The sequence below is a fragment of the Lissotriton helveticus genome, chromosome 1_1, assembly GCF_964261635.1.
Source record: "Lissotriton helveticus chromosome 1_1, aLisHel1.1, whole genome shotgun sequence".
In the NCBI taxonomy this organism is placed as follows: domain Eukaryota; kingdom Metazoa; phylum Chordata; class Amphibia; order Caudata; family Salamandridae; genus Lissotriton; species Lissotriton helveticus.
The window spans coordinates 1,409,515,041-1,409,534,184 of NC_136057.1; the positions used below are offsets into that span (position 1 = coordinate 1,409,515,041).

A 19,144-nucleotide genomic window follows, 5' to 3' on the forward strand; every position below is an offset into this window, starting at 1 on the left:
ACGTCAAAATACCTGCAAAGAAAAGAAGAACTGACTTTTCATTATTATTATGTTTTTCCAAAATGAGCCTGGTTTTCTAAAATTAACAGTGATCAGAAAGAAGAGATTTATAGCAAGCTGTTTATATTTTGTAAACACCAAGGGGGACAGGTAAAGAAAGAATCTCTCTGTAAGTTACTAATCATTCTGGGCTACAGCCTATTTAATCTAATTTACATTGTACTGATTCTAATATTATTTTGCAACAAATTGCAAACCGCTTTTTTTAGTGTATTCAATTTTGTACTACAGAGTTCGCTTTTAATCTTCAGGCCTGCAACCATACTATATGTTGCATTTGAAGAGCAAGATAACAAGTAATTTGCTGGAATGTTGATGGCGTTACCATCTAGCTTATAAAATAAAATACCCTTTGCCATACATTGAAAAGATGTTGCAAGTCACTTTGGAGTTCCATGACCTTGTAAACAAATGTGGTCTTCTACCTTCCTCTATATAGACACAGAACACCTTGCGTGCTTACAGTATTCTTTTAATAACAAGTATGGGGTACTTTATCACATATATACTACGCCTTTATTAGAGGGCATCTTCCTATAAAGCATGGAAACTTGCTCTAGTCAAACATCTCTGTGAGAAAGTGCCATCTTTCCTACCTTGGTATGCCCCCACTTTTTTCTGAACTGCTGATGTACTTTGACTGAGTGTGCCCTGGGTCCCTGCCAATCAGGTACCCAGGGCCTGTGTTCCTTCCCTACAAAGAAAACCTATGCTAAAACAAAATACCCAATTGGCATCTCTGGCCCCTGTCAGCCCCTAGTAAATGGTACCCTAGGTACCCAGGGCATGGTGACCAGAGAAGACCCCTGAGGGCTGCAGCACTTATTGTGCCACCCTCAGGGGCCGTGTACCCTGGCTCCCACACACTGCCTTTGCAGGCTGAGTACCTTAGTACAAAACTAAAGCAAGAGTCAACATGGCACACATCAATCTGTGCCATGCGCACAGAACCCACTGCCCTGGCATACTTCAGTCACCCCTCAGGCTGGGTGCCCTATGCCAGAGGTGAGGGCCCAGGTGCATGAGGCCTGTGCCCCTACAGTACCCAGGGCCATTGCTGTGCCCTGTAAGTGCAGTGTTGCCATTTAAGAGTATATGGTGCTGGGAGGTTGTCATTCACGAACTCCACAGCACCATAATGGCTTCACTGAAGACTGACAAGTTTGGTACCAAACTTCTCAGCACATTAAACCCGCACTGATGACAGTGTGGGATTTAATGTAAAATGCACGAGAGGGCATCTTCGAGATGCCCTCCAAAAACCCGAACCTACAATCCACGTCTGGGCTGAGTGGCTGCAGAGGCTGCCACACAGCAGACATGTTGCTGGACCCCTGGGTGGAAAGCCCCTGGCTCTCCTGGGTCTGCAACAAAGCACATCCTGGGCGAGGTGCTATGTCTCCTCCCCCAGGATGGACAGGGGGAAGCTTCAAAGGCATACCGCCTCTGAGAGCTTCTCCAGACCATTTGCTGTACCCAGCAACCAACCCCCCACCAGTCCTACCCCCACCCTGGCGGGAAGACTGGCGGGAAAAACTACGTCAGGAAGGGGGGTGTGCCAACCTGTGCCAACTCCACCCCTCAGGTGGAGGAGGCGAGGTGAGGCACGACCCCGGGCTCCGGCCATCTTGTAGATGGGGAGTCCTGCCCAATCCCAGCTAGGCTCCTGCCCCCCTCCCACGGGAGAGGAGCAGGCTAGGTGGTGTACTCACCCCAGGACAGGGACCCATTGGTCCCTGCCCTTGCCCTACCTGTAACACCCCTAAATTTAGTATTTAGGGGCTCCCTGAACCTTCCTTCCTCAGATCCCTATATCAAATAGAAGAAAGAAGATCAAGAAGAAGAAAACCCGCCGTGCAGCTGCTAACAACAGAACAACAACAACTGACTTGGCCCCAGCCCTACCGGCCTGTTGATCCTGGAACCTGCTCCTACCTAAACCTGGCGACCTCCGCGGACAGCAACCTTGGGACACCCAGAGGACCTGCCTGCCTTGACCCTCTCGACGATTGGGACTCCCATCAGCAGAGGCTCTGCTGCAACAACCCACCTGGTGCCCACCAGGAAGCTCCGGACCAGCCCACTCTGCACCAGCCGAGCCCGGGCCGGGCCAACCCGAACCAAGACCACGAGGACGTCCCCCTGGCGACTGGGACCCGAAGTCCAGTGCCCAAAGACCCTCCTCGACGAACCAGCCGACGCCTGCAGACTCAGAACCAGGGGCCACCCCAACCGCGACCAGCCGAGGGTAAGCTTTTCCGACCCCCAAAGACACCCCTGCACCTGGTGCTCCGCGGCCCCCTGTGCCACCCTTTGGGGTACCTACCTGTGCTCCAACATCCCAACTTACCTCTCGAAGTGCTGGTCGCCCCTGGAGAGTCACCGTCCCTGAGCCTGCCGCCTTTGTTCCGTGTTCAAGATCCTCATTGAATAACATTGAGCGCCCGACGGCTCAAAAGCACCCTGCACCCAGCCGCCCGAGTGCCGCTGGCTGTGACCTCTTTGCCCTATCCTACTTCCCTTCTTGCCCTGAACAAGTGACCAGGAGCCCAGCTTCCAGAGCCGCGTGGCCTGCTCGCCAGCAGCCACCAACCGAAGGCCCCCTTTCCCTCATTGGATAACATTGGGCCTACCTACCTCTGCCCCGGCCGCCCCTGCGCAGCTGGGACTGAACTAACTGTACTCACCTGACCCTGGGGGACCCCTGAGTCTATGCCCAGAGCCCTAAATTCACTAACCAAGTACTCACCTGGAAACCGGTAATTCACTTACCTGCCATTGGATAACATTGACCCATTTTTGACTCGAAAATTTTCTAAGTGTGAAGTTTTGAAAACGGAAAATATTCCTATAAAATCAGCCAAAGTCCGAATTCGAAAATACTCACCTGTGATCAGGAGAGAAGCCAGTACTGTACCTTTCAGCCCAGTACTGAACCACAAAAGTAATCCCTAGCGGGTTTACTAGAAACCTGTATTTTCTCCATAGGAACCCATTGTCTGCTTTTCTATGAAATTTCTTCTATCTACTTTTGAAAACTGCAAATATTCTTTAAAAATCGTACGAAATACTGAAACGCAATTACCTACCTGTTTTGAGTTAAGCCCTCAGTGCTGGCCCTAGGAGACTAGTGCTGGGTTACAAAAGTAACGCGATCGTACTTTACCTGTAACCTGAATTTCCTCCCATTGAATAACATTGTGAGAATCACCTCGAAAAGTTTCTAAGTGTGAACTTTTAAAACAGCTTTATATTCAGGAAAAAATCATCACTGTAACTAAAACGTTTTTGCTAATCTGGTTTCAGCTTAGACCCCGGGACTGAATCCAAGATCTTGTCCTGGGACTACCAAAGTAATCCATAAAGTAATCAACTGTACTCTCCTATGAAAACCCATTGAGCTCAATGCTAGAGTGTGTTTCAGAACTGTATTGCTTATTAGCTAACCTGTAATTATTGTGTGTACAAACTTATTGGTCCTCCGCAAAGTATTTACCTGAGAGTACTCGTAACTTGAAAAGTATATTTTTATAACTGTTGATTCGAACAATAAAACAAACATATATTTGGATATACAAACAATTGGCCTGGAGTTCAGTCCTTGAGTGTGTGAAACCTTTTGCTGACTGAGTGTGTACATCAAGTGCTTTACACTGTCCTCTGGAACTGCCTTACTGCTCGACCAAGCTACCACTTTGGAGAGTAAGGTCAGTTCTGACTTTAACCTCTGTTATACCTCTGGGGTTCGTGGACTCTATACACACTGTACTTCCTTCTAGTCCAGTATTCAATTCAATTCAATAATAACTTTATTCGGTAGTTTAAAAGAAAACACCATAAAAGTTCACATTAAATAAATGACAAGATTTACAAAGATAAAAACCAGTTAAAAGTGCAGTTGTTAAAAGACGGTTAAAAGAAGACGTCCCGGTTTATATATTTTTCAGTCATACCATAACATACAATTTTCCATTTATCTAGCAATCTTTCATTTAGGCAGGGTTTATATATAGTACATATTTCAAAGGTTCGCACGATGACGGGTACAAAATTTAAGAAAGCGTACAATCGCTTTGGCATAGTTTTCGTTTTCGAGATTCTGGAGTGCCAGATATGCTGGACGACACTGTCGAAGTCCCCAGATTTTCAAAATGGGCAATATCCAGCGTTTGCGCGGTTCAATAAAAAATTTACAAAATAACGTTGTGTGTATAGTTGTTTGTGGGGACACCAAGTCACACGGGCACATGGACAGTGTAGATGACCAAACATTCTGAATTGGGAATGCGATCAGTAGATGAAATATGTCAAATCTAAAACGGGTAAGCAGCATTTTTTCATATTGCGTTAAGCCAAACATCAAATAGGGTTCAACGGAAAACACAGTCTGCGCTAATAAAGAGTGTTGAACAGATGGTTTATGGATCTCTGATACTAAGCGTAGCTGACGCAAGTGTACAAGACACTCTTTTTTTAAATCCTTCTTGGAAATTTCATTTATCGTTGACGGGTGGTCAAAAAACTTCCTGTAACCCATATCTGTTAATAGCGCTTTAACATACGATAACCATTTAATTTTCCTACTCCAATCAAGTGTCAAAATATCTTGAATGATCGCTCTAGTTAGTTGGCATTGTTCGGTGACCCATATTCGTCGCCACAACATTACTGGTTGTAATTTTATAATGTCTGCTATGTAATCAATACCCAGTTCTGCGTGACAGGCATACGTGGAACAGCTTTTAGGTACCGCAAGCAGGTATCTCTAAAAGGAATTCTCAACTTTTTGTATTGAGTCCACATTCGCAAAGCCCCATATCCCCGCCCCATATGTGGCCGTGCTTACACATTTCGCATTATATATTTTGAACAATTCTGTTGTTGGTCGTTGGCCCAGTCTTTGTGAGAACATTTTTAACGATACAGTCTCTCGCAAAAAAGAAAGTTTCCTTGCATTAATAGCTGGGTTCCATTTAAATTTTTCATCTATAACACTCCCTAAATAGGGATAGGTTGTAGTCCTGTCCAACGGTTCACCTTTTACAAACAATCTCCGATTTTTTGCTTTTTTTTCCCCCGCGTGCCTAATATATGTTTTCTTTGCATTTAGTTTCAAGTTTAGGCTTGCCATAAAGGCGCAGTATCTGTCTAATGCTAGCTGGAGTTCGATTGGTGTTCTTGCTAGAATGACAGCATCGTCGGCATATAAAAGCACAGGTATCTGCCGACGAGCAATTAGAGGAAGATCTTTACTGCCTTGAAGCATGGCGGTCTCTAAGCCATTAGTATACAGGGTGAATAAAAAGGGGGCCAGTACACATCCCTGTCTGACCCCCTTTTCCACCCTGAAAGTATCCGTTAGCTCACCTTTCACCCCAAATCTTACCCTGCCTGTAGTGCCAGTATACAATTCTCGTAGGAAGTCCACAATTGGGGGGGCAACCCCCATTTTCAGAATAATGCTCCATAGCGTTGAGTGTGCCACACAGTCAAAGGCTGCGGAGAGGTCGACATATACCATGTGAAGCGTGGACCCCTTAGCCTCCACATATTTACCCGCCAATAGGGACAAATTTAAGGCTTGATCTACTGTTCCTAGTCCCTCACGAAAACCATATTGTATATCTGAGATGATGCTATGGTCAGTGGCCCACTCCTGGAGTCGATCGAGAAGTATCCGCCCTGCCTTCTTCCCGAGCGAATCCAGGAGAGAGATAGGCCTATAGCAAGACGGGCTATTTCGGTCCCCTTTTTTAAATATGGGGACCAGCGTCGATGTTCTCCAGGAATCTAGTAAACCCACTTCTGTGGTGGCATTCAGGACATTAGTCAGCAAGGGAGACCAAAGGTCAGATTGGTATTTGAAAATGTCGACAGGGACGCCATCCGGGCCAGGAGCTTTAGCTGTTTTTGAGAATTTTAGGGCTTTTTGGACCTCTTCATGGGAGAACTGCAGGTTTATTGGATAAGTGACCTGTATCAGGGGGTCTAGTTGATCCATATCTACTGAGGCGTCTTTACTAAAAACTTCTGTAAAATGACTCGCCCACTCACGTTCGCTTATGGCGACATCAATAGAGGGAGAGTCATCTTTATCTGTTAGGAATGGGGAGCGAACTACCTGCCAGAACATAACACTATCTTTTAATTCTGAACTTTGTTTAAGGCGTTCCCACAGTTCAGCTTTCAATTCTTTTTTCCTATTATTTAGGGCAACCGCATACTCCTTTCTGGATCTGCTGACTTCAGCGCTGTCCCTATGATTTCTGTTTAGGGCTTCCTTTAAACTTGAGTGTGGCTTTGTGCATACTGAATTAAACCAGCCTTTTTTCGTTTGGGACTTTTGTTTGTGCGTCCTGGTTAATTCTTTTTGAATATTTTTTATAACAGCCAAGAAACTCATTATGAGTTCCTTAGGTTGTGACTTAGGGTCAAGACAATTTATAATAGCAGCTTGATTGTGTTTAACTATTTTTCTAGTTGTTGCTTCCTTATCAATACTACCCCATTTCAATGTGTAGCCATTCAGAGAGCCTAGTACTAACTCACGTTGGTGTAAGATAGTCATGATATCATGTGATTTGTATATTTTTGTTTCTGATAGGATCATAATAATTGGAAAGTGGTCACTCAAAGGGTATTTAGCGACCTCAAATGATACTATAGTGGATTCCATAGAAACTGAAATTAATATGTAGTCTATCAAACTTGTTAGACCTCTGCCATTAAACGTGGGCAGGAAAGGCACTGCTGGGATCCTTATTTCATTAGCGAAGCCTAGTTCTAATTCTGTCATAACCTCGCTCATTTTCTCTCCTTCATTAGAGTGTGTGAAGTGTGCTACATTATTATCGTCCTCATCACTGATACCACATTTATCATTATTATTATTCCTACATAGGTGGAGATTGAAATCTCCTCCCCAAATTATTGTACACGACTTTTTAATATATTTTAGACGTTGTTCTTGTAGTACTACATTCTAGTCCAGTATATATAGAGCCACTTTCTCACAGTCTCCGAAAAAGAAAAGGCCACACTGAATCCATCAGTCTTGAACAACTTCTGTTCCATCTCACTCCTGACTTTCTAAGTAAAAATAATGGAGAAATGGAGTTGTTGGAAACCCTACGGGTCATAGACCATAAAGAGTATGTATGCCGCCAGCAGGCCGAATCAGACAGATCAGGAGCCCTACTAGCCCGCCTAGTACGGGACTGCCCCGAAACCCCGGTAATTACACAGATCCGAGACAGGTCTGGGAGAATCGTACATACACAGTCCGAAATTAACAATGCATTCCAGGTTCACTTACGAACATTATACGCCCCTTTTCCCACGGATGCCACAGACGGGATAATAGACTTCTTACGAGACTTACCTTTCCCAGTCCTGACTCGAGATGAGCAAGCTGAGATGGACGGACCCATCACGCAGCAAGAAATTCGGATGGCTATCCGATCCCTTAACCGCGGTAAGACGCCAGGCATGGACGGACTCCCAGTGGAGTTTTACCAGACTTACTCTGCAACCCTGGTACCTATCTTAGAGAACGTCTACAAGACATCATATGAGTCGGGTCACTTACCTGTCTCGACGATGCAGGCCCTTGTTACTTCTATACCCAAACCTGGCAGGGATACCCTTGAGCTGACTAATTATAGACCCCTCTCGATGCTATCCACAGAGTATAAGATACTCAGCAAGGCCATTGCTCTGAGAATACAGGCCCAGCTCCCTGCCCTGATCCACCCAGACCAGTGCGGATTCCTCCCAGGTAGGAGTACTTCCCAAAACACGCGGAGACTCCATTCCCTCATGTCAGCCACACCGCAGGACCTTCCCCGGGCAGGCTGTATCGCACTGGACCTCCGACAGGCGTTCGACTCCTTGTCGTGGTCGTTCATGTTCGAAGTATTGGGACGCTTTGGCTTCCCGGAATCACTGCTAAAATGGGTACGGCTACTATACACGGACCCTTCGGCCAGGGCACGTACTGGCAGATATATCTCGGACAGTTACTCCATTCACAGAGGCACCCGACAGGGCTGCCCACTGTCACCCCTATTATTTGTTTTGACGCTGGAACCCTTAGCTATCGCCCTCAGAGCTCACGCGGATAGAGTGGGCATCTCCATTAGGGGGACACATAACTTGATATCGATCTATGCTGACGATATCTTATTATACTTTCGGGACCTGGAGGGCGACCACTCACCCATAGGCTTTTACTTTAGGGCACTGTAGCACCCTTCCCATACTCAATTTGGTGGACACCAGATTCCAATAGCGCAGACCACGTTCAAGTACCTAGGCATTAACGTTTATAGATTGCCCGAGGACCAGATCGAGGGCAATGTACGTAGGGCCATTAATAGTCTACGTGGCAGTGTGGGATTCTGGACGTCTTTGCCCCTGTCCGTCATGGGTAGAATTGCCGTCTCCAAGATGGTCATGCTCCCTCGTCTGCTATACTATTTTGTAAACCTACCGGTTCTCCTCCCACAACAAATCTTTAATACACTGAAAACGCTCCTGATCACTCTTATTTGGGGCTCTGGAAGGAGGAGAATCAGTCTCCGGAAACTACAACTAAGTACTAGACGGGGAGGTCTTGGGGTACCGGACTTACGGGGGTACTATTATACGAGTCAGCTCCAGTGGTTGGCGCGATGGACAGCAGGTAGGAATCTCCATGAGATTGACTACACAACAGATCGACTGGCACGCGGTGAACTGCACTCCCTACTTTTACCCAGGACCAGGATCCCTCGAGACTGCCACCCTCTCTTACACACTGCCCAGATGTGCTGGCGGAAAGCACTAGCGTACACGTCCGAGACCACGCCTTACGCAGACAATATCCCTCTGTTAGGTGTCCCGACACCGCAAGGGCGACTGACGCGACTGTGGTATATAAATAAATAATACCGGATCTAGGTTTGACTGGACATAGCAATAACAGATAGCTCAATAAATAAGAGTCAAGATTCGAGGTAGTAGGAGTTTGCAGGTTTAATACAGCATAAAGGACAGGAACAGGACAACCTGCACAGGAATAGGATGGCAGAGCCCGGCAGCTGCCGGGGCTGGATCTGGGATGAGCGCGCTAACTTTAATAACAGTACACAAGCATATATACTAAAACAGTTGCATTACAATACATATGATAGGCGGAGCAGTGGGTGTGGTCAATAGCAGTCGCGAAAGATAAGGGTGAAAGTAGGTGTAACAGGAGGCGTATACATAGACATGTGATGTAAACGTAACAGAATATGTCATAAATAGGGCGGAAACATGGAGGGGGCTACCCAAGGAGCCGGGACCTCTAACCTAATGGTGCGCGCAAATTGACAATGACGTGTTACTAGGAGAAGCTGGGGGCTATGAACTCTGTGCTAGGAGTAGAGACTGAAGTCTGGAGAGTCAGGGCGACATGTACCTAAACACTATCTAGTATCTGATGTTTAGAGAACATGTTGATATAATCCAAAAGTTATCGGGGTAAAGGCTAACAGACTCTAAGACTGGAGCATGCATTATTCTACATGTAGTGCGTGATGAAGAATATTAAATGACCATAAATACAGTATTTCTCTTACATGGAGACGTAAGGGCTAGACGATGACGGAAACTATTGATGCGATTCAGTAGCTTAGGAATGCAGAGAAGGAGGGCTGGACTGATAACTAGAATCATAACATACTCTTGGCAGACTCGTAGGCAGAGCCAGGCCGAGCCGGGCACTGTGAGGCAGGAAGTAAGTGAAGGGTCAAGGATACAGGTGGGGGCTGTATCGCTCCTCAGCGAGGGTTCAGGAGACAGGAGCTGAATCTGGTGTCCGGGCCCTTTTGAGGCCTAGAAACGGGGACTTTCCAATGAAATAACGTGCACACTGGGAAACGTGGCAACGTAGCTTTACATAGGCCTGATATTCGTAGTATTCACGAGAACTGGAAACTGGCATACTAGAGATGGACACAACTGTAATTGCGTCTTTAATCGAACATGGGGAATACATATGCATATTAATCATGCACATATAACATATGATGGGGAACACGTAGGGACACAGAACATGGCAAAATTTACTTTTCCACACGACGTAGAATACAACCCTGGGAAGAAGTGGGGGTGGACACAGTGGGAGGTCTTTTTGGAGACGACGCACGGCTGGACCATGACTCCTTTTTGCAACTTACAGGGGCACCCCCGAGGCTATACATCCTACACGCCACAGTGTCACACTATGTACGGAATACATGGGCCCCACAACGAGTAAAACCCGCACAGCACGAATTAGTGCATCTACTTTATTACATGGGAACCGGGGGACACTTGGTGCGATGGCTCTACACTGGGGTCAGGGAACATGCCGCCATATCTCTTACTACACTCAGAGACACCTGGACACTGGATACGGGTGAGGCTCTGACAGATGGTGCCTGGAAGATTATCCTTGAACATCCTAGGAAGGTGTCCCGGAATGTTAAGTTCAAATTTATACAAACCATGGTACTACACAGGGCATACCTCACCCCTCAAAGGTTACATAGGATGTTCCCAGACTCTCCCCACTGCTGTCCCCGTTGTAAGGCTGACGAAGCCGGTCTTCTTCACATGTTATGGGCGTGCCCACGTCTACGAAGTTACTGGGGAGATGTTTGCCATGTCCTACGTACAGTCACAGCCCTGCAGGTGCCAGAGGAGGCGTTGTATTGCCTGATAGGGCACCGGAAACGCCCCAAACATCATAAGGCCCAGTTGAAGCTGCTCGATCTATCCTTGCTGCTGGCAATCAGAGTTTTAACCATGAGATGGAAGTCCGCCAGGCCTCCAGATCTGGAGGTATGGCGATCCGATTTGTTAAGGTGGGGGAGGGCTGAGGGAACTGTTTTGCGTAGAGAGGAGGAGAGGGGACAACGAAAATACCCAATTGCGCAGGACTGGGAGCGGATGCTACTTGAGCTGGAGGAAATAGAGAGGGCACCATCACAGGCGGACAACTCTTAGCTGTGAATGTATGGAGGAAGGTTATAGGGCTGTCATGCAGAGAATAGGCCCAGTAAGTGCGCAGGCAGTCAGCTGAGTACGAGCATGCTGGCCAAGGTGAGGCTGGTTTTAGTGCCAGGACAGGTTGCCAGGTAAACGAAGAGACCAGGAGACGTACGGGATGGGGTGGGGGGAGTTGGGTGGGATGGGAAAAATGCTAAGACTAAAGATTTCCAGGATTAATCTTACATATCTAAGATACACTACACAGCGGTGCATGAAAGGTTGTATCATAGGTGATTATTGTATTCCTTTTCTACGGATTGTGACCAGGCGAAACCCGACACGTCTTAGAAGTATCATGATGTAGCAATTGGTTTTAAGTCTGATGCTATTTGTTGTGGGAGTAAAGAGAAAAGACTATACACTGTTGGAAATGTCTAATTGTATAATGTGATAAGTCATGCAGTCGCAAATAAAGAGTTAAACAAAATAATAATAATAATGGAGAAATTCGACGCAAAATGCCTTTTATCTGATTGCCAAGTAGATTATCAACCACCAAATGTAATAGTGCTGTCTGTCCTAGATGATCTCAGAGGCTAGTTGATGATGTTGGTGATAGGGCACTGATTATGCTGGACCTATCAGCAGCCTTCAAGACCATTGATAGCAACATCGTACTCAAAACGTTATGGAATGTGGACGTTCTACAATGGTGCTTAACCGAATTAAACCCTTCCTTGTAGGAAGATCTCAAACATGGCAATTTCAATTTTACCTCCGAGGAGACAATCTTGGCTTGTGAAGTTCCACAGAGTTCTATCTTGTCACAGTTCCCGTTTAACCTGTACATACAGACCTTTGCCTCAGTGCTTCAATAGAAGGGTGTTTGCTTCGGTATGCATACAAACCACACACAACTATTTTTTTCTCTTTCTTCCCCCAAGGAACCAGCGTGGTCGAAGCAGAACCCTGGCCTCCTCCCAGGTGCCTATCAATTGTGCGCTGGTGGATGTCAACCAAGTCACTGAATTTAAATCCAGCTAAAACCTAGCTCTTGATTAGCTCACCCGATCTGGTATGCAGGATGGGCACCTCCTGGTCAGCAGTAATGGGACCTCACCCCAGCCCCAGCCCCTGTAGTGGTTCTCCAAAGCCTGGACTTCATCATAGAATTAGTTTTACCTTGAACACGCAAGTGAGGAAGACAGCAAACATCTGCTATGTCCAAATGCCAAGCCTAAGAAAAACCCTTCCCAATCCCACACGTGTCCATGATGACAGTCCTCGTGCAAACCACACTTGATCACTCCAATGCCATATTTCTAGTAGCTCCTGAAAAATTGTAGCAACAGCTAGTTCAAAATACTGCTGCACACATGCATCCACGCACGGCTTTTGGCATGGGCGAGCAGGGCCCAGGGCGCCTACAGTTGAAATAGCGCACAGGTAGCTGACCCCCTGAGCTGCCTTGAAAAAAATCATCAGTTCTTTGCCCTCTAGCTGTGTGTAACTCGAGTTTTCTTTAATTATTTCCTCCTTTGATTACCTCTCTCCCCCTCCCCCATCCTTCTCAACCCCCCCGTCCCCCCCCCCCGACAACGACCTCCCCAGGGACTCTCACCTCCAGTTTAGCAACTGAATTGGTGACTGAGGTGAGGTGACAAGGTGCAAATGTGTTTTTAGAGGCTGGTGACCACTCTGAGATATTCAGTCAGGACAGAGGAAAAGCCGGCCCAGGCCACAGACCTGATTACTGGCACAACCAGACATGAACACATTTCTTCAATGTTTTTAGCCAGTGCTTAATTTGGGCCCATAGTTGCAGGAGGGGTCACCAGCACTCATTATTGGGGACCGGGAATTAATTTTCCTCAAAATCTTTGATGCAGAGCAAAAAAGAGAGAATAATACAAAAAGGGGGCAAATAGAAGGAAGAGAAAGACAGAAAAGCAATGACAAAGGGAGAAAACGGATGAAAACCTGAAAGCGTGAGAGTAAGGGAAAGGGAGTGTCTGGTGGTGGATTAAAGAGGCGCAAGGTGGAATCAAGACTACTCAGCTTTGATATTCGACAACCCTACCTCGAAAAGCACCAGCCATTGGCTTCTAAGCAAATCTTTGGGCACCAGCACTATTTATTTTTTACAAATTAAGCATTGCTTTAAGCTCTTCACTTGGTACCAATTTGTTCCAGAGTTCCTTTCAAGGCCTGTTGTGTTTATAGGGCCGTTTACCGAGGGCCTCAGGTTTTTCCGCCTTTAATTTTAAGCAGGGTCTCTGGAATTATACGATTCTGCAGCTGCAGTGCTTTCCATATTATTACATATTTGCCATTTAAATCTATCATCAGCTGCATAATCTGGAGATTTTAACACAAAAATGCTTCTATCTTAAACGGATCAACAGCTAAAGTGAAAGCCAGGTCGCGGAGCATTATTAGAGGTGATTTTTTAATAAAGAAAAGAAGAACCGGCTTTTCATTCTTATGATCTGTTTTTTCTAAAATTGACAGTGATCAGAAAGAAGAGATTCATAGCAAGGTGTTTATATTTTGCACACATCTTGATGACAGGAAAGAAAGAATCTCTCTGTATGTTACTAACCATTCTGAGCTACAGCCTATTTAATCTTATTTACATTGTACTGATTCTAATATTATTTAGTAACAAATTGCAAACTGCTTTTTTAAGTGTAGTCAATAGTGTACTAGAGAGTTCACTTTTAACCTTCAGGCCTGCAACCATACTATCTGTTGCATATGAAGAGCAACACACTTAGGATTTAAGTAATTTGCTTAAATGTTGATGGTGTTACAATGTATTATATAAATTAAAATACCATTTGCCATACGTTGAAAAGATGTTGCAAGTCACTTTGGAGTTCCATGATCTTGTAAACAAACGTGGTCTTTGTTTCTCTATGTAGACACATAACACCTTGTGTGCTTACAGTAGCCTTATAATATACAACTGGGGGTACTTTATCCCATATATACTATGCCTTTATTAGAGGGCATCTTCCTATAAAGCATGGAAACTTGCTCTAGTCAAACCACTCCGGAAAAAAAGGCCACACTGAATCCAGGGGCGGCCTTAGGCATGTGCAAGCTGTGCACCTGCACAGGGCCGCCAAACCCCAGGGGCCGCCACACCAATATATATCCTTAATATAATAATCCTCTGAGGATGGATACATATTTGCGTGGCGGCCCCTGGCAGGGATTTGGCGTCATCCGGCTCTGTTCCACTTCAAACACCATGACCCCCCGCCCCGCACGGACCCCCTCTTCCGGGGCCCCCTACCTACGCTCCCTGCCCAGGGCCGCCATGAGCCTAGAGCCGCCCCTGCTGAATCCATCAGTCTTGAACAACTTATGTTCCATCTCACTCCTGACTTTCTAAGGAAAAATAATAGAGAAATTGGACGCAAAATGACTTTTATCTGGTTGCCAAATGGATTATCAGCAACCAAATGTAATGGTGCTGTCTGTCCTAGATGATCTCAGAGGTTAGTTGATGATGTTGGTGATAAGGCATTGATTATGCTGGACCTATCAGCAGCCTTCAAGACCATTGATAGCAATATCGTACTCAAAACCCTATGGAATGTGGACTTTCTAGAACTGTGCGTACATTTACATGTGCATGTAATTTACAATGCCATATGCTCAAAATCCCTCAATTGTGAGTGATACCTACTGCATTGCAAATGCTTGTTATTAAATGTCCAAATGCCTAACTTTTAACAAATTGAGCTTTATATTTAAGAAGAAGAAAAAAAACCAACAGACGCTTCTCGAGGGAAAATCGGCCGCTATTGTGCTAACCCATTGGAGAGCACGATGCTGTCCAGAGAGAGATGTTTGGCTTCAGGTCAAAGAATGAGAAAGTGGAGTTGGAACCGAATACGTTTCTTTAAGAAAACGGAAACGTAATACAGGTGTGTGAGTGAGAAAGAGGGCAAAGGGGGCATAACCGCCAAGTTGTCTAGGTCTATGAATGATTTGTTTGGTTGGTCCCTTTTTTTTTTAAATTGAATTGTGGGACTTGTTGTCATGGTTTTATACTTTAGCAAATAAGACAACAAATCCCAGAATTCTAAGGGGAAAAAACGAGAGTGGCCTAACTATAGTCACGTGTGGACCTGGAAAACTTGGCAGCTTCCACTGGGAACGAAGAGAAGGAACGAAAAATGGGGAGAGTGGGAACGAAAGTAGGGAAGCTAAAGAGAAAAGGGAGCCTATAAAAAAGGATTTTGAAAAATATGTGACGCGATAATTAATTGAGAGAAAATCAGAAAGAAGTGAAACCGAAGAGACTAAATAGATTAGACAAAGATGTAAAAAAAAAAGTCTGATTTAGTTGCTAATGTGTGAATAAATACCGAATGGGGTTGGAGAACAGACACTTGAACCTCCAAGTAGAAAGGGCGGGAAGAGGTATTCCAGAGACCAAAAAAAAGAATTCTTTAATCGAAATCGGAAATCACCTGCATATCGCACTATGGCGGGTGCAGAAACAGCACTTCCCCCAATCCACACCCTGGCCAATTTCATCCACTTCCGGGCGAGGCAGTCCGAGCTCCTCCAGGTAAGAAGGGGAGGGTCGTCCCCTCACGCACAGCTTTTCTTTTGCGTCTCGAAGTTTTCGAATACACTCCTCTTGTTCTGCCTAAACAACGCCCTTTGTCGCTTTTCGAAAAGGTTTTTGGAAACGTTCTTATTCAATCAATACTGGATATATAGGTATGGCACTCCAGATTCATAGTAAGCGCCACGCAATGTCCAGTTTGGTGTAAATGGTGCTGTACAAACTCCTTAACGGTAACTATCAACGTCTGCCGTTTGTTGGGTGAGATTTCCCAAACCCTGCAGAATCGGGCAACGTTTTGTGGTTTGTAATGTAAACTGCAAATTTATCTTCCATGCTGTATTTTTTTTCCCTGTGGTTTGCTTCATTACTGCCGGCTTACTATCTAATGTAATGTCCTTCTGCTGTTTACTGTGTGTATGTAAAGCGCTCTGATACTTACGGGTCAAGCTAGCGCTATATACAACTTTTAAAATAAATAACCCTTCGCTTGCAGAAAGGTGCGTTGCTTAAGGGGTGTTTGAGGTGTTATACTACCACCTGCCCTCAATCTTACTAATGAAGCTACGCTTATTTGGAGGGTGGAAGGACCGGTTGCGATTTGGTGTAGTATCGATGGGGGTTAAAAGAATGAGATGCCCCAGACACGGCTGAGGGGCAGTGGCATAACCGCTCCCTCGCAGTGGGTGCCCCACCACCCCTCCCTTCAGCAGGCCCTCTGCACAGCCCCCTGGCCAGAGAGCTCCTGACTGAGTTATGGAGGGGGCCCCTCAAATTTCGTTACGCTAGTGTGAGGAGGCCCCTGAGTGTGCAGGAGAGACCGACCAAGACGTCTATGGTGCAGTTTGCACTTTAAATAAAGAAATTTCGATACGTTGTAGACGGTCACAATCGATAAGTTCCTAAGAATGGGTTTGTGATGCACTGTATTTATACCCACAACTCAAGAGTTATCCCCTTACGACTTTACAGCAGGCCCGGCTCCAGGAATTTTTATTTGGGTGGGCCAGGGGTGCATTTGGGTGGGCCACTGCGGACTCGATTTGTCGCATATATGTCTGGGCAGGCCTGCCTCCTTTATCTCTTATTAGTCTTACAAGGCACAGTAAAACATTTTTCCAAATCTCTTTCTAAATATCACTCTCAAAAAGTGTTTTTTCCAAGTAATGTTTTTTTGATGGGAAGGGGAGGTTTCTATGGTGGGAGTATCAGGCAAGTGACACTTCTCTGGCTTCCTCTGTGTGAGACTTCAGGGAGAATCCCTCTTCAATACTACCTCCACCTGACCCCGGACTCTGCAGCGCTCTCCTTTACTGGCTTGATTATCCACTTTTCTACCACCCCTCTCCAATGCACCTCCTCTCACAGCTGACCTTGGGCCACAGCCCCATATCAGGCACCATTGGGCTCCTCTTTCATTTTTCCCAGTAAAACATTAGTAAAATCACCTTCAAACTTAAAACATTGAATATAGCAGTAAATATAATTAGCACACACTTTAAAGTATGTTCCACAGAAGCCCCTATGACCCGACTGCTAATTAAATAAACAAAAACAGAAAGGCCATGACAGGGCCGGCTTTAGCGCTGATGTGAAAGTCACTTTTGGCACCCCACCACTGACCTCTTTCTCCATAAATACCTGTACTACCACCTTCCAACAGTGCCCCATATCCCTCCATGGGCCCCGCTATTGACCTCCTCCTCGGATTCCCTCACTGCCACCCTCCACCGGTGCCCCTCATCTCTCTGTAGCCCCTCCCCCTCATGACCTCCTCCTCAGACTCCCTCACTACCACCCTCCTCCAGTGTCCCTTCTCTCTCCCTAGCTCCCCCTCCACCCCATGACCTCTTCGACGGATTCCCTCACTGCCACCCTCCTCCTATGCCCCTCATCGCTCCTTAGCCCCTCCCACTACCTTCTCCTCAGATTCCCTCACTGCCACCTTCCACTGGTGCCCCTCATCTTTACGTAGCCCTTCTCTCATATGCATTTCCTTTGTTTTATAGCGCTACTCATATCAGTGTAATGTATGTCAGTACTTTACAACACGCACACATTATACAGAGTCAATGAATCCTACAAGTATGTAAATCAGTCTACGGGGAATGTCACATAAGCCAATGAGGATTACAATGTGTAGGAATCACATGTCATCCGTACTGGTGGGCAGTATATTTTAAGAGGGTTTGGTCTGGGTAAACACAACCTTAGGATTTAAAGAGTATTCCATGGGGGTCAGCTTTACTGATAAACATGTATATCTGCCCAAACATACTCATTTTACCAATATTAGAATAATGAAAGTTCAAACTATATCACAAAACAAAAAAAGCGATGTTCTAACTATACCATTCATGTTTGTATGCAGCTCTTTGGTGACAGTTCATTGGTCGCTGTCTTATGTTAGGATTGTAACTTCTGAACAGCAAGTAACACAAGGATCTCTGTGACAAAGGCAGTAACCCACTGAGCTACCACATAAAATAGTGTATCTGCATTTAAAAACTACTAACAGACAAATGATTGCTCTCCATCAGGATCATTAATCACCAGTGTTATCTGGTCATTTTGTATTGTCTTATTGTTGTCCTGCATCGGCCATGATAATGATAAAAACTGTTTAAATGAAGTGCAAGAAGTATGTGTCCTGCTGGGCCTGTGCGGATTTTAAAAGAAAAACAAATAGTAACCACATTCTCTTACCTACTACTCCATTAGTCAAACTTTGCGTTACAGCCTGATGTGATAAGCAGCTGCAGGGGTCAGGAAAGGTGAATAGAAATAAAGAAACTTCTTTTCTCATGCACGCAGCAGAACAGTAGGCAAAGGTTACCGTTAACAAAGAAAGGATTTCTCACCTTTGCCATGTGGAGATGAAGGGGTGAAAAAATAATCAAAGCCACGTTAACATGTTAATGGTCTTTTAAATACCTGTGAAGTACTCGGGTGCGGCTGCGATAATCTCTAAAGATGTCTGTGTGCGCCTGGGAAGCTGTCTCAGCCCAGACACACACACACACACACACACACCTCTTTGAGCCTAATGCTGTTGCGCGCCTGCCTTCAAGCCCTCACTGCGAGGGCCAAGGCTCCTATTTGGGTGGGCCAGGCTCATTTTTGGGCCCACCCGCTTGAACAGGCCTGCTTTACAGGGATACTCGTTACAGTAACACCGAAGAGTTTCTCTGTGTTAAGCGACAGCCCCACCCGCCTATGATTAACAGCGCCTCAATCTGTGGCGCACTTGATTACTACCGCCAGGTGACGCTGACGGGCGTCCGTCTAATCCGCATTTAACTCCAGTGTGCCGTCATCTCCCCCTGTTTTGTGAGGGTATCTTTCCCTGCTCCTTCATATGAACTACTTCTGCTCGTGTCAGTCAGTCAAGGATATTGTTTATTGAGACCGTACTCTTTAAAACAGCAAACATACATACGCCATATATATATATATATATATATTTAGTCAACAACTAATAACAAGCATTTGCAATGC

At 45.6% G+C, this 19,144-nt stretch overlaps 1 protein-coding gene across 2 annotated transcripts in view; it reads left to right on the forward strand.

Moving 5' to 3' along the window:
* Positions 1-15,316: 15,316 nt before the first annotated feature.
* Positions 15,317-19,144, forward strand: part of KLF1 (KLF transcription factor 1) — a 52,347-nt gene continuing 48,519 nt past the window's right edge. The window contains exon 1 of one of the 2 annotated variants that reach the window (XM_078658009.1): positions 15,317-15,646. In XM_078658009.1, the coding sequence (XP_078514135.1) occupies positions 15,560-15,646 (87 nt within the window). In that variant the 5' untranslated portion in view covers positions 15,317-15,559. The other variant, XM_078658015.1, reaches the window with a different exon arrangement.